General features: G+C 42.2%; 1 protein-coding gene across 1 annotated transcript; it reads right to left on the bottom strand.

The window, feature by feature from the left end:
* Positions 1-5885: 5885 nt before the first annotated feature.
* LOC143335948 (endothelin-1) lies at positions 5886-27139 on the bottom strand. The gene is made up of 5 exons (XM_076755664.1): positions 27053-27139; positions 26716-26953; positions 15848-16010; positions 10072-10191; positions 5886-9946 (listed from the first exon to the last, which is right to left on the bottom strand). The coding sequence occupies exons 2-5, from the start codon at positions 26774-26776 to the stop codon at positions 9844-9846; spliced, it is 447 nt and encodes a 148-aa protein (XP_076611779.1). The 5' UTR covers positions 26777-26953; positions 27053-27139; the 3' UTR covers positions 5886-9843.
* Between the last annotated feature and the right edge of the window lie 413 nt (positions 27140-27552).

The following is a 27552-nucleotide window of genomic DNA, read 5'->3' as shown; positions in this document are numbered from 1 at the left end:
TAATTCACGTTGTGTTGCATTTTTATTGCAGTTCCTGCAGCCACTGGTTTCTTCTTAATTCTGTAGAATATGAAAATCATCTGTGAGACTCTAGAAACTTGCTTGGTTTCTGTAAATCCATCACAGTGACATCAGGTCTGAATTCACATTCGCAATTGAGTCTGGGAACCCCTGAGGATCCCTGAGGAGGTGCTGGAGGACGAGGGAGAGGGACATGTGGTCTCCTCTTCCTCGCCTACGACCTCTGGTCTGCTGTGAAAGGATATGCAGAGCTTTCCACGTCATCGGTCATGTTGAAGAGCTGCTGGGCACAGCTTTTGATGAGGCTGTCCAGCTTGTCCTCCACCATCTTCAGGTTCTCCACCTCTCTCTGGAACGTACGCTGGTTCTTCCACAGTAAGCTGGAGATTGGACACCTTCCTCTGCCCAGATAACAGTCAGAGAGTCAGAGAGCAAAGTGATGATGTATGTCTTTGGATTAGTGATGCAAACACCTCATCAATAAAGGAAAACAGGGACTAATACAAAACTACAAAGAAAAACAAAAAAGGAAACCTGACCAGTGACTATGACAACACCTTGAGACATCCTCTCAAATCTGTTCGTGACTCACATCCACTTGATCCTGTTGGCTGACTCCGTCTGGATGAGGTTGATCCCGTCCAGGACATTTGTGATGTCGTAGACTTGCTGTTTGCGGGTCTCCAAGCTCGCTGCCGCCTGCCTGAGGTCCACAGTGGAGTCCGGAGAAGCCAGCAGCAGCTCCAGGAAACGCTGAGTCAGCAGCCCCAGTGAAACGTCTGAACACCACACACGCACACAGTTAGAGATCTCCATGTTAGAGCTGAACAACGAGCAACCCAAAGTTAACTGGAATCACTTCAAGCTCAACTGGCCTCACCCTGTCTGCTAAATTTCTTGGTGTGGATTGGTTGTTTCCTCTGTCTTAGAGCAGTGCTGGAAAGAAAAATACAAAAAATATCATGATGAGTTCGATTAGCTACATTTGTAAATTCTGCAAACTACAGCAGAAACTCCTGCATGTCAACTTTAAATTCTGGGCGAGCTCTTCAGATGTCCCACGACAACGCCTGAAAATCTTTCCCATCTTCCATACATAACAGAAAACAAAAACACTAAAACCAGGAGTGGAGACGTTTGTTACCTGGTCTTCTCAGCCTCTGGAGGATGCTCCAAACCTCCACCGGGATCCTGGAAATCAGAAAGAAATGGTTTACTTTTGCTGTTAAACAAATATTTTTTTCATATTCAGATTCAGCTGATAATTCTCTGTAGATTCATCACTACCACAGACACACTGTCACTGATTATAGCTGCTTTAATGTGTTCAAGTGTCCACTGTGCTGCTGTGTAATGACCCTGATCTGGACGAGGACATAAAACATGACATGGACCTTCCTTGTGTGTTACAAGAATATATGGAGACACATATTGTAGATCACATAAGTAAACATAGTGGCAGAAAAACTCCAGACCTGCTGCGGTGGATCCGGTGCAGGAGGAGCATCTCCACCTTCATCTTCATCGTCATCATCCTCGCAGACTCCGGCGGCCCACTGCTCCTCTTCCTCAGAGGACTCCACTCCCCAGGGGCTGATATGGGCCAGCGACCCGTCCAGGTAAGGGGGCATGATGGGAATGGCATCGCTGGTGATCCCATCGGTGGAGACGTCCTCCGGCAGGAAGTGGTCTTCACAGATTAAATGCTGCTCTGTCAGGTCCTGCTTCTCCGTCTCCCTCAGCGCTGCCAGCCATACCTGAACAAAGGAGATATCGCCTATATGTTATATATATACTCAAAAGTCCATTCTCAGTATTTGTGAATTGGAGGCTTCAGTTTTCCACATCACGCGTGTCAGCTCAATAGTGAGTCAGTGGATAAATGTGCAAAAATCTTCTGGTGGCAAACTTTGCACACGCATCACTGTCCAACATTCAACTGAAGGGAAACTTTAAACTACTGGGCAAATATCAAAATCGTTAAAGCGCAACGCCGCTTCCCTAAGCTTTGCTATGGGAAACATCGGGTGTTGTGTCGAAGTCTGCTTCCCGTCGATTTGAGGGTCCCCTCACCATAACCTGCACCCAACCGTATCCCTAACCCTGACCAGCCGATAGATGGCACTACAGGAAACGCAATTCAAACCAGAGGGGAACACAATACGACGGACATACAGACCTCGCAGCAACACCGGGGCCGTCTTCCGAACTAAGCTAGCTAAACTACGACGATAGCCAGTACAGCGTTAGCAGTTCAGGACAGTTGATATATCAGCATCGTTAGCCGGTAGAAACAGGCTTGCAGATATCCAGATAACAGTATCTTAGCTCCAGTCAATTTCCAAACCTTGACTCGAGCCGGGTCTCCGGGGAAGTTGAAGAACCTCTTGGGTTTTCGGTTGAAGTTCCCCCGGCTAACGTTCACCAAACGATTCGGACACCCAGAGACAACACACTTCACCATACTAGCCGCCCCCACCCCCCCACCCAGCAACCGGACTAACTGCTCCCCCGAACCCTGTTCATACAGGCAGTTTATTAATGTCGCGTTTCAGGATAGTTCTTTAAACAGGAAATAAATGGGCGTAACCCGGATGTACAACAACGGAGGGGAAGTTGAGTCGTTGGCGCCAATTTGCGCCATCGACATTACGACATGTTTTGCTTTGCTCATAATCCTTTAATGAGTATTTTGATCATTTAAACGGAAAAACACCAAATAAGCCAACCTGCATTCAAATCTCTGTCATTACTATTATTTAAAAGTACAGAAATGTCGTCAAAAGGTAAAATTAGAAAGCTTATGCAATTAAATGTAGTTATGGAGCTATCTACATTGTTGGGTAGTTTAATGAGTGACTGTCTCTTTACACTTGCTCTGTGTAGAGACCTCAGTTCAGTACGAAAAGCTTCTGGACTCTTCTCTGTCAGTTCATGCTGTGATGCAGGTCGTCCTTCAGGTGGCGCTGTTGTAAAGGAATTAGCTCATTATGCTCTGGAAACCCACTGAAATGACATACCTCAGTCATCATTTATAGTTATTCTGTTCAGTTTAAATGTATCACATTCACTAACATCTGTGGCTTGTGGATGGAAACAATGTCTAATTGGCGATGACAGACATTTCCCTCAGTTGATTCACTATGTCATAAAACAATCTGGTGAGGCTCAGACTGGAGCCAAACATGCACTTTATTTTCATAAATCACAATACTAACAGTTGAGTATCATTGTTCATCTTACTTACATGAAATCAATCTATTTATTGATTTCTCCAGATGTGCAGGGAAATCCTCAGTCACAGTCTCATAGTCGTAGATGTGGAGAGATTGTGAATCATTACAACACAATGTAAAAATCCATGACTTTTGGAAAATCTAATCTGACTAATCTACACTTTCAGTATTTCTCGACTGTTTTCTTCCTTAGATAGCCAGTTAATCAGACTTCATGTGACTTCAAGTAACAAACCAGCTTCTTCTGCTGTTTTATCTCATTTTGATGCAGCAGGTGCTGCTATCAACAACATGGCCACCATTGTTCCAGAAGATGCCTTTTCCTTGAATCAACACCAAACAGCTTCTTGTCTGAAGACTAATTTGTCCCATTTTATGACCCTGGTGAAAATTCAGATCTGGCAGAACAAAATGTGGTCACATTTGAAGTCTAAATTTCAATTTCAACACAAACAGATGTGTGTTTTTGGAGGTTTAAATAGCATCAGGCTACTCTCAGCTTTGTAACATGTGGACAACAAATATGAGTTTGACTCACTCAGACACAGACACTATTTGCTTGTTGCTGTTTGAATAAAAATAGTTTGGCCTCCAGGCAGATATTTGAAGAGTGAGATGAAACAGATTTTTGAGAAATAATGAGCCAATGAAACGAGTATCATTCACCTGCTGAAGCGCCCCTGAGGTTTGACCTCCCTGTAGAGGTTTTGGGACTATGTCAGCAACAATTAGCAAAAGTGAAACATGAACTGCAGACTCACTGATGCTCGGCCTTTGAACAGGACACCAGACATTCCTGACATATGTAATGTCAGACCTTTGACACACATGAATGTATGGAGGTATTTGAGCTGCTGTATGTTCATAAAACCACAATTACATTAGCAAACATCTTAATGGGCTGCAACTAATGATCCCTTTCATTATACAAATTCCTCAAAGCCTGTGTCTGTCTGCCTGTCTGTCTTTTTTTTTTTTTTTTTTCAAAAGCCAACAGTTCGTCAGTTTACAGTCACATACTGAGAAGGAGAACAGCAGCTAGTCATCACGATGGAGAAGCTGGAGCCACATTAGCAAATGTTATCATGTAAATTTAATTAAATATTAATCAATTATCAAATTACATGGCAACTAATTACCTATTGACTAATTCAGCTTTAACTGATGAATCCACGCAGGTAAGTCAAGCTTTACTGAACACATTAACCTGCATATATTTGTGTGTAATGGGACTTAATGCCTCTCTTTGCCTTTAACGGCTAAACGATAAAAATATGCTCACTGAGTTTGATGGTGAGCCCATGCCAGGAACCCGTCCACCAAGTGCACTTAAGACCTGTCTGAAAAATATCCTGACATCACCTGAGAATGTTGGAACGCTTCAGACGCATCACAGATGAGTCAACGTGCTTCACCATTATTTCTTCTGAGCATCTTTATGGAAAACTTGAGATGAATTCTTTATTTAGGCAGACTAGATGCTGCTGCTGCCATCAACCACTCAAACAGCTGCTTTAAATCTTATAGACCTGTACGGAGAACATCCAAAAGCCTCCTCTTGTTGCTGGTGTCAAAAAACTGTCGACAGTATTCAGGCCTGCCTGTCCTTCTCAGAATCGGTGGGGGGGCCACGATGGCCAGGAGAGACTTACAGAGAGAAAGAAACAATCATATAAGTAGCTCTGTATTTAGACACAGCAGTGCTTTGAGCTAATTGCTAACATCTGCATGCTTACAAAAATCATGCTAAAATGCTAATGTTTAGCAATTACAGTGTTTACCATGTTCGTCATCTTTGTTTAGTGTTAGCATGCTAACATTTGCTAATTGGTAGTAAGCAGAAAGTACAGTTGTGGCTGATGAGAATGTAATTAGTTTTGTTTCAACCTCATAATGGCGCTAGAGGAAAAAAATCAGTGGGATTCATCGAGGGGGGAACATGAATGTCGTAATCCATCCAGTAGTTGAGATATTTCGGTCTGGATGCTAGCATGACTAAAAATGCAGCCTACATGTTGCCACTTTGTTATGTTGCCTTTTATTTCTGTCTGTTCAGGTTATTTTGTAGCTGCACCCTGAGACGCCCGCAGATTTGCAAAAGAAAAAAAGGCCTGTGACTGCAGGCGTCCGTGATTTACAGTTTGTCGAATGTGTGGAGTTCTTTTCCAGGAGAACCCCTGCAGCCATCAGCAGCTGGATCACGGCGGGCACATTACAGACACGCCTGCACAGTGACTTGACTTGCCCGTGAACCCATTATGTCAAGTAGGTGACGTCCGGAAGTTCTGGACTCATAAATGTGGGTGAGTGTGATTTAGACTTTTCTGGTCCGACTTCCCTTCGACTCTGTCTGCTGCTCATGTATGTAAATGGATTCTGGGGAAAACAAACGTGAGTCCAATCTCAGCCAGAGGCAACAGCAGTGAATCATGTCAGTCAATAATTTCATTCATATTAGAAATATGCAACAGTTTCAAGAGTTTCCCACTGGATCACCTTGAAACTGTCTGTAAATTTCAACAGTAAGTTATTAAGAAATGCTCATCATCTGCTGGAGCCAAACTATTCGTTCTGTTTGTTGAAACATGTTGCTGTAGAATTAGATCATTGAAAATCACCACAGCTAGACAGCAATCAAGGCTTGTTTTAATGTGTTTAGGTAATTTGAAAATATTTAACAAAATAAATATCCTGCAATAAAATAATCAACTTACGTACATATATGGCGCTATACATTTTAAAAGGGTTGCATTCAGAACATCTAACAAAAGCTTTTTTACAGATGGAGTTTTGAAAATGTGAACATCAGGATGAAATGAAACCAAGAGTTCTGCTCCACAAGTTACAATGAAACACTGGATTTCACTGGATACTGGATACATCAATGATATGCTAAATTTTATGTATGATAAATGTCCATAATGTACGTTAAAAGAATGACAGTACCTGCTGCTCTTTGGCAGGAATAAACAGCATGTGTTTTAAATTCAGTGATATCAGTCATAACTGAGACAAGCTCCTGTGCATGTAATCCAGATGTTTTACAGCTTTAATTTGGAACAAAACTCTTTGAATGTTTCACTTGGCGCTGATGATAAAATGATAAGAAACCACTAATCTGCTTCAGTGTCAGGAGGTTTGGATAACAGCCTTTGTTAAAGTCCATCGTTTTCCATTGTTATGTGAGTGCAGTGTAACAAAAAAAAAAAAAAGAAAGAAAGAAAAACAACAAAAAAGTAAAAAAAAAAACACATGAATGAAATTGAAATATGTGACATTGAAGATTGTGTTAATTTCTCACTGAGTAACCAAGCTCATGACTTTAAAATATGACGGGCAGATGAAATGAGACTCAAAGCCTTTCAACATCCCGTTTATATCCTACAGAAGAGAAAGTGAACCTTTATGACCGTCAGCTGATGACATTCTGTTGACAGCCGCTGGAGCTGGTGGAGAACATATCATTGTGCTTTCTAAGTTTGCATTTCTCCCCCCAGAATTATATTCTTCCTCTGTGTTCCTCAAAATATCTGTTTTGTGCACATTTAGGTGCAACATTAAGGGAAAAAAACAAACTGACTTGTTAACGGCTGACATGCTGTGACTCAGTTGTCTGTTAAGCGAAGCAAGTACCCGCTGTCAGTCCGTGCTTTCATTTAGCTCGTATGACGATCACATTACTTAAAAGCTGTCGGATTATTTATTCTGAAGGCCAGATGGACACTTCAAAACAGCCTGTAAGCCATGTGCTCATTTTAGCATTTTGTTGGCAGCTGTTACTAAACTGATCCCAAAATCAGCATTGCTACCTCATGACGCCTGGTGGTCTCTGTAGATCCTAAGTTCAGTAAATGTCCACTTTCATCCACTGGGGGCACTATACGTGTCCATCACTTAGTGGGGTTGGGTACACATGAGTCGTGGGTGAATCTGAAGGCATATCTTTAGAAACGCATCATACATGAATTTCCCAGCAACAGCTGCGACTCCCATCAGGCTTTGATCCCACTTCCCTGACTCAGCCTCCTGGGAGTCGTAATTAACACTAACGGCTGAATTCTTGTCTTATCTTTGGGAACAATCACACGGTGTTATTAGGAAGAGAAAACCTCAGTGTCGTCAGTCCTAGAAGAAAGGACTTAACACGCACACACGAGTCAAATTCTTCTTTTTTGCCTAAATAAACTACAGATACAATTTTTACAGCAAGAAAGGGAGAGGGTTTTACGATGGGTGTTAACTGGCTGTATAACCTGCAGATTGGCTACATGGTCACAGCTCCCCAGGCGACTGGTGTCAGCAGCTCTGGCCAAAGGTCGAGTCACCAACAGACCACTCCCGGCCTCTAATGACAGACTGAGTTCTACTACTGAGGAGATGGTGCTTAATGCAGTACTGTTCAGAGGTCAGTGTATTCAAATGTTGCCGCGGTTAAATTCCATATGCACAGAGGAGGATTAAACACTGTGAGTATACTTCAGTGTGCAGTAAATAAATATTTCTGTTATAGTTCTATATCTCTTTGTGTCATTTTCAGGGACACTTTGACATGTTGGAGGAGTATGTATCAGTAAGGCATAAATAAAAGACTGACAACAACTCTGCTGCAGACTCACCACAGTAACTACGGCGGTATTGTTGTTGCATTCTAGTGAAAATAAAAAGATTCACACTTGTTCTTTACAACGGTAAAACTGAGACAGATATATTGTAATTCACATTCAGACAAAGATCTGCGAGGATAGAGCGACTGACCCACAGCTACAGGACACTCATGATGTGAAAACCTCATAACTCCAGTTCAAACGTGACTGACTCATTCATTCATTCATTCATCTTCTATACCCGCCTATCCCTTTCGGGGTTGCGGGGGGTGACTGACTCTTCATAACTTAATACAGAGCCTCATAGTTACACTGTCAAGCTTTTTAACATATTTTCCTGTATGTCTGTGTACGGTCTCTGCTTTTCTGCCAAACAGCAGCAAGAACCCATTCACATCACATTACACTTACCATAATGTCATAATAGCTTATTCTTTATCAAAATGTCAAATCCAGAGGACGACAACAGAGTATGCAGGACACTGCTGGACAAAAACACATCTGAGATTTTACAGAATAAAGTCAAAACATTTTGTGCTGTTTAGAGAAAAAAGTCACAATGTTACAAGTTACAGTAACAGTTATATGAAAAAAGGTAATATCTCAAAAATAAAGTTGAAAATATACATGAAAAAGCCGTACTCTTTCAAAATAAAGCTTTGGCAAAATAATTGAAATATTTCTGAATAAAAGTGGGATTTTACACACAAAAAAGGTGGAAAAAGTTGGAATATTTCAAGAATTAATTTGTAAATTTACAAGAAGTCTTAATATATTAGAATGAAGTAACTGTACAGTTGAGCAGTTTGTTGTTCTACTTTGTAAAACAGCACAGTTAGTCAGTAACTGTAATGGTGCTTCCTTTTCTCATGACTTTATTCTCATAATATCAGACTTTGACCTTGATTTGAAAATTATCAGTTTCTCATAATATCTCGCGATGTTTTGATGTTTTTTCGAGTAAAATTTCATCTTTATTTCATATAACAGTTTTATAACCTTTTCTCAATTAAAACTTGGCTCTCATATCACGACTTTTTTGCTCTAAATAACTTTATTCTTCAAATCTCCTACTTTTTGTTTTCTTAACCCCGATGTTCCACTGGCCGTGTCTCTGTAACATTGTGGCTGCAAACTAATTTTCCTTGATATTTGTGCTTCTGTCATGGGTAAGTATGTAGTAGACTTTCTAGCTAATTGTTTTCTTTTCTTGTCTGTTATAGTTGTGTTTATTGTTGATGTGCGATCGGGAGTCTGCTCAGGGGGTTTTATTTTGAAAATTTACTGGACTCTCTACACCATTCATCTGTCTGACTTCCTGTCTGGCTCAATCTGCTGTACATCAGATGACTACATGTCAATGCAGACATTTAAAAGTGTCCATGCAAATATTTAAAAAAGTAGTTTTTGACTGTGTAAACGGTCCTCTGACTGTCACTGAAAACAAACGTAAAGGTGCATCTGTTATAAACACGCTGTTAACACCTGAAATGACAGGAAAGGAAATGTGAGGTTTTAAGCCCACAACAGCAGAGCTGTGTGACACTTTATGGGTAGAATTTATGATTCAAATACCAAAGCGTTGTAAATTTCGGGACCTTTGTGCTCAAGGCTGTGGATCATCTGGTTGCACGTCAAGTGAGATGTTTTTCAGAAAGACCACAGGTCAAACTCCCTCCCTGTGTGTCATCAGCTGAGTGTTAAATGAGGGCCAGTGGTCAGCACTCCTATCCTAATTCTTCACCACATTACACCAAAAGTACACACACATACGCGCACACCCACCCACCCACCCACCCACACACACACACACACACACACACACACACACACACACACACACACACACACACACACACACACACACACACACACACAGTACATGTCCAAACTGTCATCAAGGTAGAGAGACGAACAAAAGGGTCCAATTCTGTTATTTCTGATGCATAAAGGACTTCTGTCACTGTCGCTCCTCCTCTCTCTCAGGTCTGGTGTTTGAGTGCGTGTCGGCTCCTTTTTTCCCAGAATGCACCTCTGTGTATCTTCAACCGTTTGTCAGTCTTCCTCACTGCAACGTTTTCCCCTCTGTGGAAACAAAGGGATGAAAGACAGAGTGTGCTTTATTAGTCTCAGAGTATGTGTTTTCATTCGTGTGTGTGTGTGTGTGTGTGTGTGTGTGTGTGTGTGTGTGTGTGTGTGTGTGTCCTCACTTCGTCTGCGTCTGGGCGGAGCAGAAGCTCAGACACTCGGCGTCCTGAGTGTCTGAACAGAGGCAGCGGCTGAGGTCCCTCCTGAGTCGGAGTGAACCAAATCCATAAGGAACCACGTGGCTGGAAGACAGAAGGAGTCATTGTTTATGGTCCTGCTGACTGCGGTGTGTTCAAAGACCTCCTGGAATTATGATGTAAGGTGCCCTATAGGTGAATCCATTTCCCCTCAACACACACGCTGGATTATTAATAAAAGAGCAGCTGCTTTCTTGTCTTCTGGGCTTTTACAAAAACTCATAAATTATGAATTCTCACCATATGCTTGTTTTACAAAATGTCAGATCCGCAGTGAGCCTACGGGAGCAATCCTCAAGACCAAAGGTTTCAGAGGTTACTGCTAATGTTGACACTGCAGCTCCGGCACAATGCCATTTGTCACACTCGCTGCCTTTGTTGACAAGTGTTAAAGGAATATTTTGACATGCTGTGAAAAATGCCCACTGCTTTCAGTTTAGACCCAGTTTCTCTTTTACTGCTGTGCAGCTGCAGCGAACCATCCCGCCGCTGATCCATCTGGTGCCAGTGTGGCCGCTGAGCCGGCTCTCAGCCAGCCCTCAGCCGGCTGCAGAGTTGAGGAGGATCCACCGCTGGATTAGTGGTGGAGTTAACTACACCACATGGACAACTGCCTGTCTCTTAACAGCACTGCAGTTATGTCAAAACAAGGACATACCGTACGCACCTCAAAGTAAATCCAAGGTTTGTCGGATATTTGTTTGTAAAATGGATCAATTGGCCACATATTTGGATAGTGAATGGACTGGACTGCTCAAAGCGCTTTACAACAGATGCCACATTCACTTACTCACACACACACACACACACACACACACACTGATGGTGCAGCCAATTTAGGGCTCAGCATGTTGCACTACAGACACTTTGACATGCAGACTGGAGGAGCCGCGGATCAAACCGCAGACCTTCTTTTTAGTGCTCCACCTCCTGAGTCACAGCCGCCTTCTAAACCTGAGCTGACTTTAGATTTGAGTTGTGACAAATCATTTTTTTGGCTCCCAGCCTTCCTTCCTCCTAGATCAGTTATTTTCCTTTCTACACTTTAACTTTTATGTTGTGTTTTGCACTCGGTTGGCTTCACCTCCCCTTTCATGTCTCTATTTAACTATCGAAGGGTCAGCGAGCTCCTCTCTTAAGTTGCTGGTTTCACTGTCTTTCAGTACAGGCCTGAATAAATCTGTGTGACCTGAACTAGTGAACTGTAGCTCGATGAATTGTGGCTCCAGCGCACCACACTCCTGTTGGACTCCTCTGCTCTGCCTGTCTGTGGCTGTGTTTTACACTCCGTTATGTGCAATAGCCAAGAACAAAAATACTGGAAGATTGTGGGAATGTTCAATGCCATTTCATTATTTCAGTTTTGGGTTTCATGGTTCAGGTTAGGGACATGTCGTCATTACAGTTCGGTCCATGGTGGTGACTCCAAACACACCCGATCACTCACCGGATCTCCACGCCTTTAAGCCATCAGTTTGCTCCGAACTACTCATCAGATCATCAAACACCTTTCTGATGCCACAACTGGGCTGCATACAACATTTTCTGTAACTTTCTGAAACTGCCACTTGCTGACAGCCACTTTTCATGTGAGCAACCAAGTGCAACACCATGAATGTGGTCCAGGAGATGAAAGCAGTGCGACCTGTCATGTCTCACCCCTCTTTATTATAGCAGGCTCTTTTTTTCCTGCCTTCAGAGCAGCAATAAAGGCTTCAGCCTTTGGACAAAGTCCTAGGACACTTTGTTCAAAGCACACTCTTCACTTCATAAAGAGAAGTCACTCATTAAAGGTCAAAGATTCAGAGTCACTCTTCAGTCCAAACAGTAAGCGAACGCATCGCCGCTGACTCCGACTGTTGTATTTTCAGTCTGTTGCTGGTTCAAAGTGTTGCATTCATTTTCCATAACAGGCACTGATTTTGAGGTTAACAGCTCAGCAGCCAAATACATCCAACAGTTATCACATCAGGGCGGTTTCTGTGGCTTTCACAGCTATTCGGCGTGTCTCATGCAACATGTGGGAACTTCCCCCTAATATATGACCAATGCTTGTGCAATGTCACATCATACTTTTTGACTGGGCTCAAAAATACCATACTGATCATGCAAACACACACACACACACACACACACACACACACACACACACACACAGTCTGTACTGTTCAAACAACAGTCACAAGTGGGAAAATAAATCTGTCACACACTCAGATTAGAGCTCAAGTGTTTGGAAAAGGGTGTTCAACCCAGCTGAAAAAATGAAATTATCCTTTTTTTTGTGTCTGACTGGAATGACTTTGGATAAATCACTACACCAAATGGCAGATGCTATGTAAACTGTGTTTATTTGAGTTCACCAAAGGTGACTTTTATCCCGGAGAGGCTTGCTGTTGTCCATTAGTCTGTCTTTAGTTTGGATCACAGCCTTTTTGGATGGTCGGAGCATTCTGACGGACTTCACTGTTTATTTTTACACTTGTGTGAAACTCTGCAAAAACAAATCCATAAAACACTGAAAATGTGTGTGAAAACCAGATTTTAAAGATAACATTTTCACTGAAAGTATGTCGTAGTTTAGCTGTTTGTGTTTTTCGGGAGGAGGACGTCCCTTAAAGAAAAGGTTTGCTGTTTCTCCTGACTTCTGTTATTGTGAAACAAATCCCGCTGAGCTGCTGTTGGTGCGGGTCTGCAGATGGGATTTGTTGACAAAACTATAGATCAGCAGATTCTCACCACATCCAGCACGTTAGGCTCACATATTGAAAACAAAATGGTGTTCCAGTCGGATGTGCTGCAAGTGCTTAGGAGCTCCCTGTCGCCCACAGGGTTTAGTGGTATAGTTAGTGATGGTGGGAACTGCCAGTGCTGTTTAAAAACGTCTTTATGATGAAGGCAGGAAGATTGCATTTTACCACACTGCTATGTTTAGACTGAACTAACAATCTTAGACTTAGTGAGAGGGTCTCGCCGCTGCAGGAGCTGTTTTTGGCTCACCTCTGGAAGCTATTTTGGTGACACCTCTCTTTTTCTCCCTCTCCAGTTAATTAATTTCGAATGCGACGTATTGGCACGGAGCGGGACCGTCTGTCGTCGAGCAGCAGACCGTCGGTTTGGTGAAATCTGTTGAAACGGCTCAGATGAAGATTTTAAAAGGGAACCAATAAATATAAAGAACAAAATCCATTTTACAGCTGAAATAAAGTCAGGTTCAGCGACCCTGTAGTTATCAAGGGTTGTATGAGTTCACCACTGCATGGTAAATATAATAAATGCCACCGAATCGTCATCTTACAGTCCACACACACTCACTAAAACCGCTGATCACAGATCCTTCTTATCTGAATCGAACGGCCGAATCTGAGCTGGGCTCTTGAAGCTCAGACAAGGCAGCAGACTGCAGAGAGTTAAGGGCTGTGGGCAGATCAGGGTCCGACCACAGTGATTTCAGACTCTTTGTGGTCTCCTCGGTGGGTTTGTGTTAAAGGGTTAAAACAGGCTATTTAAAAGCAGCAAGAGGAAACACGGCAGAAATTACCCTTCGTTAGGAAAGGTGCTCTTTGTTATTAGCTCCACCACATCTAACTGCTTTCTCATTGCTTGTGCATACTGAACTAAAATGAAGTTAATTGCTGCCAATTGTGAAGGCAATTTAAAAATATGAACATCTGGAGCAGGAAATGAGAAAAAGAAGGTTTCTGTGCAGATAAAATCATTCTGAGGTGAATTTAGGTTATTTCTGTGACTGTTCCTCTAACAAAGCAGTGATTTCACATTTAGTCAGTTCATGAAATCTGTCAGCATGTTGGTCAAAATACCATAAGGATTGTGTATGTATCTATTCATCACGCAGTCCTTCAGAGAGCGTTGCATTATGGGTTGTTCAACAGATAAATATACAGTATATTTATGGTGTGCACCATTCTTTTGGAACCATTAGGCAAAAATTCCATAATAACCTGACAGCATCTTGTATTTTAATGATCTGAGAGAAAACTTTGTCTCTCTTTGTCTACAGTGGCGTTCAGTAGTACAAAACACATGTGAACACGTTCCGGCTCACGTGGAGTTCATTATGTTTGATGCCATGGAGCTCGAATCAGTGAGAAGCAAAGAGGACTCACCTTCCTTATGAGGACAAAACGCAAGGCCCTTTAATGTAAATGATTCCTTTTTAGAGTGTAGACTGGGGTTGAGGTTAGGGTAAGGGTTAGGGTTAGGCAAGTAGTGGTTATGGTTATGGTGAGGGTAAGTCTCCAGGAAATTAATATAAGTCTATGTAATCCCCAAAAATCATGGAAACAGCCCTCTGTGTGTGGGTGGTGCACTAGTTCCTGCTGTTAGAAGCTGCCTCTGAAGCCTGGAGCGCTCTGCCCGTGAATGGTTTTGCGCAGGTTTTGCCTTCTGCTGCTTTAAAAGTCAAATTGCACTTTCTGCATGAACATAAGCACATAATAAGTTTCACCATCTGCTCGTGTGCATGTGGACGTCCACAACCAGAACCAGAAGCATCTGTGTGGAGAAACCAAAGCCTTTAAGAGGGCGCTTCCTTTAAAGGACATGACATAAGCAAGCATGAAATATTACCAGTAGAGAACTCAATGCAGGTACCCGAGAGGATTCATCACGGTTTCCTCATGGTTCTTTCCACTTGTCTCAATATTTAAAACATGAGCATCAGGAGTGTTGCGAGCGTTTTTAACCTGAAAACCGCCTCCCTCTTCCAGGTGTTTTGTAAGCAGGTGAAGTTGTGCCACAATTCCGCAATAAAAACCTATAAAGTGAGATCAGCCTGAGGTGTTCTGATGTAATGCAGACACTCAAATCAGATATAACTAGTTTCTACATTTTCCTGCGAAAAAGTCCGGCGTCATGATGGAACATTTGAGTTCATCTCGGACTCATCCCCGCTGCTCGCATTCATACGTGGACAACAGCTTCTGCAGCCCGTTTTGAACCAGGTGTTCAGTCCTGTTTCACAGCCGTCTGTTTTGATTCCTCCTGTTTGACATGTTTATAGAAAATGTCAAACACAACTGAAATTGAGAAGCGTATAATTCAGAGTGCCGAACATGCCTCCTGTCAAGCCAAATGTGTTGTCTCACATGTTTCAGTTTTCTTGAAGACCAAATATAAAGAAACCGAATCTTTTCTGTCAGCTTTTCTATTTGATCTTGGAAAAATGTGAATTAAATTTCCTTTGAAAACACACACACGGCATACTGAAGGAATATACTGGCACTAGCGGAAAAGTGGTTCTATAAGAAACACCGTGCTCAGATTGATCGACATGTACAGACGAACAAAGGAAACAGCTCAACCAAAGCTTTCATTTCCACCTGAAAGTCAAACATTCCATTCATGTATTTGAATCTCTTGAATCTCTTTGTGCAATATAAACTGTGTTTTTAAATGCTGGAGGCTGATTGTACTTGTGATTCTGTAACCTGCGATTTTCTACTCTGAAAACCACACTGACCTGGCAAAGCTTGTAAAGTGTATCTTAGTTTTGGACTGGAGCTGCTCCATCCATCCCCAGAGGCCTCGCAGCTGCAGGGGAACCCTTGCACCCCCCCCCCCCCCGAGGCAGCGAACAGATTGCTGCCTCTTATCTTGGATTTATTTATTTTAAACCTGTGACACTGATCAATGCTGCCGTGCTCGTTCACTGTGAAAGCAAACTCTTCTCTTGTTGACTCACCTCGGCGTGTTGACCCAGACGATACCGATGTGGCAGAAAAAAATACACTCTTTGTCTTTCTGGTTCTCGCAAGAGCAGCGCTTCTCTCGCCGGTGGGCCATGTGGGTGAGCTGCGCCAGGGGGCCCTCCTCCGCTGTGGGGCTCGTAACGGAGAAGGTCGAGGCTGGAAAGTGAAAGTGGAAGAGGATGGTTAGTAACTTTGCTTTTATTGTTACCTTTTAAATTTTTTCTGTTGTTCTATCACAATGTTTACATTTCTAACACATTTGAGAGGAAGTCTTTTTTATTGATTTTTTTTTTAAAGTCTTAGGGTTAGAATACAAACTACTCTCATAGTACATGTGTTCATGGAACACAGGAAGAATTGGAAGTTTGGTAATCCCCTGACTTTTTATGAAGTGCCACCATCAGGTCAACATTTCACTTCGTCCAATACGCCTGTTTTTTTTTTTTTGCAAAATATCTGCTAAACTAATGAGTATCTAATCATGAACTTAAATATCGTAAAAGTGGAAACTGGACTTGCTGGTGATGCTACATGAAATTCAGGCCCTAATTAAAGCTTCTAGGGTTCATCATCTTTGTTTTTGTACCTTGATCACGCTACGTGACACAGCTGGAGTGTTATGCTCTCAGGAGTGTGTGACCCGTCTTTTCCTTTGTTTTTGAGTTTTGACCATGACCAGAGCGTCGCAGGTATTGCAGCGACGGCCTCTTCCCACTTTACTGCGACCGGCAACCATAACATGAGCAGAAATGTTATACTGCGACTCCACACCTGAACACACACTCACACTAAGGCCTACATGCACACATGTACATATTAAAAAGGCACACAAACACTGAGAGAGCTCATAAAGCCCACAGAGCCCACAGACAGCCTTTGATCCTGCTGTCAGTGCACACAAGGGAATGTTTGGGCGTCTAAAGAGGGATTTACACGATTTACACATAAGCACAAAATAACACCTCTTCTCACCATAAATGGTATAGGTCTGTTCTTTATATTGCTGTATCCCAGAGATTCAAATATTTGTGGTTGTTATCCATGTAAAGTTTCCAAAGAAGCTGTTATTTGTCCAGGACACTCAAGTCCAGGCTCTCCCAGTCTGACATCAGTGGAACAACAATCCCAGGTTAAAGTAAGTGTGGACACTTTGGGTCCTTGTTTCTTGTTTCCAACAATATTAACAGTATAAGACCTGCGATTGCACAATCACCAACAGCAAGAGCAACCAAAGGTAAAGATGCCAAGAGTCACTGAGGTCAGAGCACACTGTAACACATGGAACTAATAGATGGCAACATATCCTAAAGGTCCCTGGGAAATAAAAAATCTGACAAATGATCTCAACTCAAGACAAATTACAAGCTTTTTTTTTTTTTTTTTTTACATCTTTCAGCTGGTTTTCTTCATCAGTGAATGGACCTTCCTCAGCTGTGATCGTGTCACTCAAGAACAGAATCTCACATGATAACAGGTATATGACAGTGTTCACTGACAGCTCCTGGTGTCTGCTTCCAGTCTCTTGTTCAGAGTCCATTTGGTGATGAAGATGAAGAAAAGATTTGTTGAAAAGCTCCAGAAAAAGCTGAAACTGGACCTTGCGTTTGGCAAGGAGACGATCAAGGAAGAAGAAAGAGAGAAGAAGACGGAAAGTTAACTGCTCAGTCCTGATTTGTTCCAGATGAAGGGCTGGTATTTTTCACCTTGAGCAGACAGTTCCCTTCCAGTACCTACAAACAGTTATGGATGCCACCTTTGATGATCGCATGATTAAGACAAACGATTGACTCAGCAGGAAGCAGGAAATTAACAGCAGCCTCTCGTGTCAAAGTGAGACACTCTTTTGACTCATCCGTTCACCTCGGCTTCGTCTTAGGGATTTTTGGGCCTCTATAACAACATCACACTCCTTCTCCCTATTTTCTGACAGACAACAGTCATCATTCACACAGTGGGTGGGTCAGTCCACCACTTTGGCCCAGACTGAACATCCCAACAACTATTAGATGGATTGCCATGAAATGTGGTTCAGACATGTTTTCCTCAGGATGAACTGTAATAACTGTAGTGATCCTCTGACCTTTGATTGAGCGCCATCACTGTCTGTCGGTTAAACTGACTTCAGCGTAAGTGTGTGTGAGGCTCAGTGAGTAAAATTTAGTGCCATGTGAGCGGCAGATCTGGCTGCAGCCACTGAGCCACAGAGCCAAGCATGCTCCAGGTGCTCTGGAACACACCTGTTCTTGTTGTGCAGCAGTTCCAGGTCAGGGCTCGCCGCTGCTGTCAGTCAGTACTGCCAGACCCACATCACTGCTGTACCATCAAGATGATGAGGAGAATAATGGAGCTGCTGTTCTGCTCGGCCTCGTGCTCACTGTGACTTCAGACCACACACTTTGAAGGTCATCCGACCCCATTTTACATGAGCTTTTTCATCCCTTTGACCCGGGTTAAAGAGCCAAAGAGATTAAAACTTCTCCAAATAAGACTTTCCTTTTTCTTCAAAATCAAAACCCAGGTGAGATTTACCTGACATGTTTTGTAATTATTTTTCTTTCACATTAAAGGTCTGAGGATGAGGATGAGGATACTGATGTTTATTTGTCACTTTTCAAGATCAGTTATAAAAATTAGAAAATACATAGTTAGTGAGCTAATCTGTTAGCATGTTTAGTGCCTGCTGTTCACCGTTGAAGATATTAAAACGTTATCTCACAGAACACACTGAGACAACGTTATTTATTTCAGTTTTTATTTTTAAAAATGTTAAAAATGCTAAGTTTCAGTTGCAACTGATAATTAAAAAATGTTGTCATTTTACTGCAGGGGTGTCGAGCTGCTGCTTCGTCACCATCTGATATTTCTCCACAGACTTTCTGAACAGAGCTCTCCATGATGTACAACTGTAATATCAACTTGTAACACAACCTCACTCAGTTTGTTTCTCTTAAAATCAGCGTTTTTACAATATTTTGAATTGCAGGCTTTACCACATTGTTCTTTTTGCTGCAGAGACTTTGACTCATTTTTCAAGGACAGTTGAGTTATGGCTACCAGGAAGTAGCCTTGTGACGCCTTTGGTTGCCTCTGCTGCTCACATGTTCGGTTACCCCAAAGTCACACCACCAGGAAAAAGAAGAATGCTGCTCACTTACATGGAAAAAGTGATTAAAATATCTGTTATTTGGTTAGAAACATAAAAGTCTTTACATGCAAACAATTTAACAAAGTTAAAGTTTTAAATTTAATCATGGCGGTTCAAGAAAGTAAGAATCTCTGGAATGAATGCTTTGATAAAGCCGATAATGACCTGCTTTCGGCTCGACCCTGACATCCTGTGGGGTCAACTGTCACCGAATTCCTCACTTTAAATCACTTTAATGTTTGGAATAAGTGATGGTCAGTCAGGTCTGATGAATGGGTTGTTTGTTGAAGCAGGAATGTTTGGAAGACAAAAAAAAAATATGCATGGAACATCTGGGCCGTTTTTACAACTTACAACAATCTGTACATGGTGAACTACCAATATTTATGAGATATTAGATCTATCTGGAGTTTGTCTTGCAGCGCAGACGCACAACACGACCCTCAGATCAGTTTGCATGGTCACTTTCTGCACTGCCAATCCAAACTCTGCTGAACTGAGGTCTTCTGTTCTGACACTGAGGAGAAGGTGAAGGATTTTGATCCATTTTGCACGGCGATGTCACGCTATTCATGCATGGTCATCACATATCCTCCAACAAACACGCAGAGAAAACACACCCTAATGCAATATCCTGTCAGGAGCCACCTGGTCAAGCGGAGAACTGGCGCTGGTTCAGACATATAAGGTTAGACAAACAGGTTGGAGACACATGCTGCAGGTTAGACGTCCCACAGTGAAACTGATCAAATGATGCTCTCACTACAGCAACATTGGGGGTTCCTTGGGGCAACTAACTATCACAAATAAGAGATTTTTAGCTTATTGCATCAGAATATACACATATTCACTAATTACAGACAGAAGAAACTCTCTAAATACGGACTTTAACATCCTGATTAAAACAAACCGTCTTCACCAGAAAAATTCACCATTTGTTTGATTAAATGCTTAAAATATCTTTACGCCTCTGTGACAAGCGACCTCCTGTGGCCACGCAAAGGATTACTGTTCTTTCAACAGTCAATGTTTGTCCCTTTAAACTATGAAGATGAGCTTTTCTCAACCTGAATCAGTCTTAGATGCATAAATTAAACTGTAAGCAGAGATGGAAGACCAGATGAATCGAATATGAATCGAGTTGACGGTCATGGCTCTGACAAGCAACATATTTAATGTTCATTGACAACTGATCAACTCAAAGTCGTGTGTGGGAGTTGAGAAACGTTCACCATTAGATTATCCATCCAAGAACACCAGCGAGTTGATTTATTAACTATATGTGTCTTAGTCACAATTCTTAGCGCAACGCCTGGAAACAGGGGAAAACTCGCCTCATTGTGTCTAAAGGTAACACGTTGCATCCTTGTTTTGTTTTGTTGTGTTTCAGATGGGTCGTAGTATTGCCTGGCAACTGCTCAAAGCCAAGACAAAGTCTGAAATGCACCACATGGAACATGGAATCAATCTTCTCATCTAACTGTCCACAAGAAAGTTAATAGGCACATTTTTTCTGATTATGATCAAGAGAACAAACAGAGTGCACCAAACCCAAACTGACATAAATCCCAGTTTGCGCTCCCTTTAAAGATTTGAAAGGCTGCGCCCAGATGTGTGACGGCTGAAGTTTCTTCACTTTAAGTCATCTGAAACTTGTGACATTTACATGAATCAAAGCCCATCATGTCTCTCGAGGCTGCACATGGGCCACTCAACACATCGTCAGTCATCAGGTTTCCAAGCAAAGAAAAGACGAACCTTTCAGTCGTCAGCTATCAACACCCATTGTTTTGTCCTCAGCGGCATAATTTAAATTCATGGATAGTTTAATGTCTTGTCTGTCACATTTTTGGCTTTCCAGTTCTTGACAGCTGTTATTTTCCTATTCTATTTTACAACAATACCTCATTTGTGTTTCTCCATTGAGTCAAAGGAATCACATCTTATCATAAATGACAGTAACGAGGGAGTCGATGCTTCACAGTCACAGCGTTCACACACAACACTTACTCATGAACCTTTGAGGCAGCTTCTTTAATCACCTCGGTCATCACACATAAGATGCAATTAACTGAACAAATTATTTCATGAATGGAAACTAATGGCTGCATTTTGACTTTAGAGACTTCAGTCCACTGGCACACAACATTATTATAACTTCCTCCATGTGCAGGTGCTTGTGGCCAGCATGTGCATGTGTGTAACTCAGGAACACCCATGAAAGCGAATTCTTTTGTGTTTGAAGCAGGAAAAGGCTACTGGGGAGGGAGTTTTACAGCACGGGGGGTTGATTTCAAACAAACCACAGTTGGTCATACTTGGAAAAGAGGAAAGTTGAACCAAGATGGTCTTGGTGAATTTTATAGTTTCTGTCAAGTTTAAATGACCGTGATTTTACTGTGATATAAATGACAGATTCTGTAAATGGAGTCTGGTGGCTTTGGAGAGATAGAGGCTGTTTCTTGTTAAACAAAAAGAATCTTACGCATTAACAGGAAGATCTGTCTCTGTGGTATCTCTGTGGTGATCCTTTCCTCGATGTTGTCAGATATAACAGCATGAAAATCTGACAATCTAACAATCCGCCAGTGGTAAAAACAAACACTTTCAGTGGACGTACGTAAACACAAATGCACAAACACAAATACAAATACATGGGAAAAAAGTATCCAGGTTGAAAGATACCAAAACTACCCACAGCTGAGAGACACCTCTTGCTACTGATTTTGTCTGCAGTCTCTGCAAGAGTCACATCCTATTAGCGAAAAGGTCACATGTGCAGCTAAACAAGTCCTTGTTAAACTCCCATTGAGGTCAGATCATAATGCTCCTGGAAAGCAGCACCAACTAAACGGCTAATACCACTTGACCATTGCCTGCCACACACAGGCCACAATATTTGCTGTAAATTGAACAACAACCCGGGTAAACATTTGAATCCTTAATTGAGACGGTGGTTTCCATCTCACTGTGACCAATACTGAAACGGTATTGGCGGCTCAGGGAACGGTTTAGAGCAGCTGTGACAGCACTGAAAAAGAGAACAAAGATGTTAAAACAGACACCACAAACCCGTAACTTCATGTTCATGGTCTGTTAATGTATGTCAAATGGAGAGAAACCACATATAATAGCATTGTTCCCCTGACTATAGAAAACCAAATTGTGCTCAACCATATTATGAAGGTATTTAATGTTCAGTGGAAGCCAATGAGAAAAAAAAAACAATTCTTCACATGAAAATGGAGAAACTCCAGCTGGAGTGTCATTTGGCAGCTGCTCAGAAATCAACCACAGCAATATTATTCATTTTAATAGCCATTTCAAATACAGTTTTGGCCCATCGCTGCAATGGCTGCCATGATATTCTATTTTATGTGTAGGTTGAACCCTGGATTTGTTCCAATCTCCGTTTGTATGGAAGATTGCCACTTACATTGTATGCTGAAAGTTAGTACTTTACTGTTTCCGTGCTTAAGACAATGAATCATACTTTATGGATGTAAACGTATATGTTTTTTCTCGACGTTATGTTCCTGTCTTTGCTTTTGGGGCCCATTCTATCCTCCAAGCAACCCTCATAGCAGTGCATACCTCCTGCTCCCATAATTTCATTTGCTGTTTTCTGATGTTTGAATGAAGGTAATTATGTGCAAGTATTCATACAAATGTCTGCATCAGTTTGCATCTGTTGCTCCAGGAAAAAAAAACAAAACAGGAAGCCTCAAGCCTGAACAGGGGTGTTCAGGCTTCTACATTTGGTGACTGCCAAGCCAAAGTTTAATTTCTTGCCCTGTTATGAGAGAGTCTGCCTGGCTCCACAGGGTTTGACAATATTTGACAATACGCAAGCGGATGAGCTGCCTAATCCGTGAGTTGGCTGCTTGGATTGGCAGCAGTCACTGCAGGTAGAAGCCTCCCAAAAACAGGGATTCAGTGTGATCGTGTTAGCAGTTACAGAACAAAGTCACACTATTGAGCATTTCACATCCATTGTGTTGTTCTAGCCTTGGTGGATTCAAATTTCTTGGGAGGTAATAAAGGTGCCGAGGCGAACATGATAGCCAGTATAAACTCTCAGTCTAAATTGGAGCTTTTCAAACTGAAATATCGCCAGTTTGAATCCAGACACTGGCTGAAAAAAATCTTATTGGCCTGAAGGGAGTAAGACGCCGTCTCCTCTCCATCAACATCTCCCTGATGAGCTATTGAGGTCGCTTAACCACCAGTGGACCTGCTGCAGCGTGAGAAACACTTCTGACCTCCAGACTGAGCACAGTTTTGAAAAGCGAGGACATCAGGAAATCGTTTTTGGGTGAAGGTTGAGGTTAGGGGTTGTGGTATCCACTGACTGATGGGGGTAAGGTTGCTGCGTGGTTAATCTAAAGGCCTGGGAGCTGACTAACGGGATTGGAGAGTGGACAAAACTCTCATTTTTTTCAGGCCAAGTCAAATTATTGTTATTTTCACAGCTTAATGTCACAGAAATGTCTTTATGGGATCTGCCGACCCACAGCAGCAACTGTCTCCAACCCATATCAGGACACAAATTGAATAATCTCTGCACACAAATGAGTGATTTATCAAAACAAAGCTGCATTAAAGAGCTGTTTATTCTACATTAGCAGAAGTCAAACCTGACCAGTACTGACACTCTAAGTCTTGGCTCTGAGATTTCAGCTGGCCTCATAAAAATCCAACAATGCGAGTTTAGTTGGTCTAAGGAAATCTGACTTTTCTGTAGACTCTTTCTCGAAATGAAACAGTGTGAGAAGGGAGAATCAGCCTTTGATAAACATGTTTACAGGTCACAGAAATATGCAACCTGAGCAAGTAGCTGCAAGCAAACACTGATTCATTTTCGGAGTCATGCCAAAATGTTCAGAAACAACTGGGTTAGAGGATATGTAATGAACACAGCCTCGATCTGATGTGTATCACACACTTCAGAAGGTAGCTCTTGCACAAAAAATAAAAAACAATCATTTTGTATGTTATTTTCTATTGGATGGTAATTCTGGTGAAAATCTTGTAAACTATTGGATGGACTGTCAAGATCTGGTGCCACTTACGGGTCATAGCTATACTTCTCCAACACTTCAGTTGACCAAAATGACTAAATTCCCAGCTGCCTCATCTTACCTTTATGCTAACAAGTCCAATTTTTACATTGAGTGGATCCTTGATTCCAGACAGAAGGAAATACAAGCTGCTTCTCATCTTGAGTTGCCGACTATCGAGTTTATGGGTGGAGATAAGAAGCTTCTACTTGTTTTATTGGCGGGTGTTGTACTGCGGAGGACTCAGCGGTTTTGCCTCCTGTCAATGTTACTGCAAGCCTTTTATTTCTTAAAAGGGTTAAAAATACGTCTGATTTATGTGAAAATATTAGCCTAAACTCTGGTCTTACAGGACCAGCTCTCATACTGTGGAGGGATGAATAGGCTGCCATGTTTGGACTTTTAATCTATTTTTTGACATCCACGGGATAAACCATTTTGATTTGAGGTGTCTGATTAAAGAAGGATTTTAAAAAAGAAGGCATCAAGACGCATGGATTGTGTTTTGGGACATATTTCCCCGGCTCAGTCAGCCATTCCTGTAGTTATATGGGCTATTAGGTTTTATTTGGTGACCAAGGTGTTTAAAGAAAGAGACTGGTGTTGTCCTGTGATTTAAAAGCTGTGTTTGCTGCTGCAAACACTAATAGGCCTCAGATGTCTGGCTATGACACATAACGGACACAAAAGAGGCAGCAGACATCAAGACCGACAGAGCGGTGGAGGGATGTGGACAGGAATGGGAATGATAATGTATGGACAGCGAAAGAGCCACAGCCAGGAAAAGAGAGAAAAAGGAGGGCCAGGATGTTGACAGAGGGGTGCTTAGAGATTCCACTGAGGCCTTCTAGGACTCTACTCCTAAAATATTTTTTTAACTTGATGGAGGTGACATGCCGCAGAAAAATGTCAGTATTTCACCTCCGTGAATAAGTAGCTTCCCGTGACAGTAATGAGCATGCACAGAATTGAAAAAGAGGAAGTGAGTGGATTCAGGGCTGGTCAGGACTCTAAACCACAAGCCCTATTTTATAATGACTGGGTCAGCTTAAGTAGCAACACACCTCTCCTCAGGCGACATGCCTGTCTGCTTTAACATTTTATGCCCGTATCTTCTGAACCCTTAGAAAGTACAATATATTTTTATGACAAACACCTCCTTGAGGCATGTTTTCGCTCACAAGAAACCGTCATTTTGTAGAGTGAACAGAAGATTCTAAACAATGGTGCAGTTCAGCTTCTCTGCTTGAGCTGATTTCACGGATCAGTCTGATATCTTTCATTAAAAGTGTACAACTGAAAACCTGAAGTGGCTGTTTCCCACTCGGATCCTAATACGTCCAAAACTGTTCCTTCAGCAAGACCAATATTTCCACAAATTATCGCCAATGTGTAAGTGACACAAAATATTGGGCATTTTTAAGCATTTTTTTTAATGTAGCAGAGGATTTTGGAGGTAAATGAGCCTCATCACAGTTGAGTTATTTTGCATAAAGTGCCGCTAAATAAAACCTGAAGGCTGTCTTGTCTTGTGTGTTGTCTGCAAAGTAATGGAGAGAAAAAAAAAAGTTCTCCGCTGTTGAGCTTGGAATACTGGTTGAAGAGACATTTTTGGGACTGCAAGAGTGTATTCATCCCACTTCAAGCTTCTCCCGTCCCCACAGAGCTGCTATAAATCTCCTCGGTGCTTTTTTCTCGGTTGCCAAACTGGCCTCTGTTGGTCTCAGTGGTTTTCTTCTGTCTTTGTCTGGCCATGCTCACTGAGGGGCTGCTAAGCACAGCTCCGTTGCTCTGGTTCTGGTGCCCTTTCTGGCACTGCTCAACGCCAGCATTCCCCGCTGTGTCAGTTTCTAGCTGCAGTGGTCAGTATGTGCTGATGAGTCAGGTGCAGCATCTATTTGTAGAAATTGACATTTCCTCCTATATTTTGCGCCTCTGAACAGGAAGCCTTAAAAAACCTGTTGCATGAACCAAACATGCAATTTTCAGGGGTGCCTTTTCTTCCATTTTTATTCACACATGGCTCCAATGTGTTGTGTTAAATAAATTACAGGAAACATAAAAGACAGCAGAGGCTGATGAGAATGTCAGTTTTGCCAGTATTAGGTCATGGACCAACATAGTGGACAACTTAAAATGTTGACCTGATGATGGCGCTAGATGAAAAGACGTGGAATCACCAAAGTCATTACAATTCATCGTGAGTGGACCCTGAATGACTGGACCAAATTTCATGGTATTCCAACAAATATTTGTCGAAACATTTCACTACAAACCTTCTGGACATCATCTGAAAACCATAAATGCTGGTACCAAATTTTTTGGGCCAATCCATCCTACAGATGTGGATTTGTTTTACTGGCTGAATAATCCACTGAATACATTCCCTGTAGAACAAACAGCATGCACTCCAATAACCAAGATCCAAAGCAACCAGAAGGGCAACTGCAAAGAGGGATTATAAAAATGTATGTTTGCTCATCCTTACAGACTGAAGAGAGTGCACACTTAAACAAATTCAACATGTAAAACAAGATGCTGCATGTTTGTCTTTTAGCCTCAGTAACAAATACTGAAGCAACACCTCACTTATCTTAATATATCTATTCTTTATCTGAAGTGGAGCTACAGAATCAGGCATTGAAAATGGGCTTACCTTGATGCTGATGGAACAACATCAGAGTCGTGGCGAGGAGCCAAAAGTATGTGAAGTCCATCCTGCTTGTCTACTGAGTGTCCAGGTTGGAAATCTGCTGAAAGTCTTCACATAAAATTCCCCACAGCAACTCCCGTCTTCCAGTGATAAAAAACAGCCGTGAAGAGCCCAAAGATACACCTTTCACACACGAGGCACGGGAAGGGAACACCTGAGCTTATGATGCTCCCAGACAACCCTAGAAAGAAGAGAAGTTCCTAAAGTTTACACCAAAAATGTCCACTTGTTCCAGTCAGGTAAATGTTGGAATCTGCAACAGTAACTGCCACCCACGTACAGTGCTAACGTAACCCTGGCTCAGGGCGTTGAGCTGTGTCCCAGGGAGATCCGAGGCTGCTGTGGTCTCCAGATGAAGGGAGGGAGGATAATGTGACTGGTTGGGAGCACAGCTGTATTGAGCTGTAGCGTAACAGATGGAGAGGAGTGAAATGCAGGAGAAAAGGGAGGAGGAGGATGCAAGTGGGAGGCTGGATCTGCAGTGAGACACCTCCATAACATGAATGTCATTAATCACAGCTTCCTCCGCCCGCCCTGACCTGTGTCATACTCTCATCTGTGCTCAGTCTCTCTCTGCCGCCTCACTCATTTTGGCCCCGTCTCAATGAGCGTCTCTCTGCTTGTTGTGTTCTCCTTGTAGTCTTAAACGTCTGCCACTCTCCATGCAGAGTCCACCACGCATGGAAACAGCCCTGTGTGTTTTGTATGTACACATCTTTACCCGTGTGTTTGAGGCAAGAATGTAGGAAAATATAAGAAAATGTAAGAAAATATTGCAAC

This window comes from Chaetodon auriga, chromosome 18, assembly GCF_051107435.1.
Source record: "Chaetodon auriga isolate fChaAug3 chromosome 18, fChaAug3.hap1, whole genome shotgun sequence".
NCBI classification, from domain to species: domain Eukaryota; kingdom Metazoa; phylum Chordata; class Actinopteri; order Chaetodontiformes; family Chaetodontidae; genus Chaetodon; species Chaetodon auriga.
Note: the sequence above shows the minus strand (reverse complement) of the source record. Positions and strands in the feature narration are given on the sequence as shown.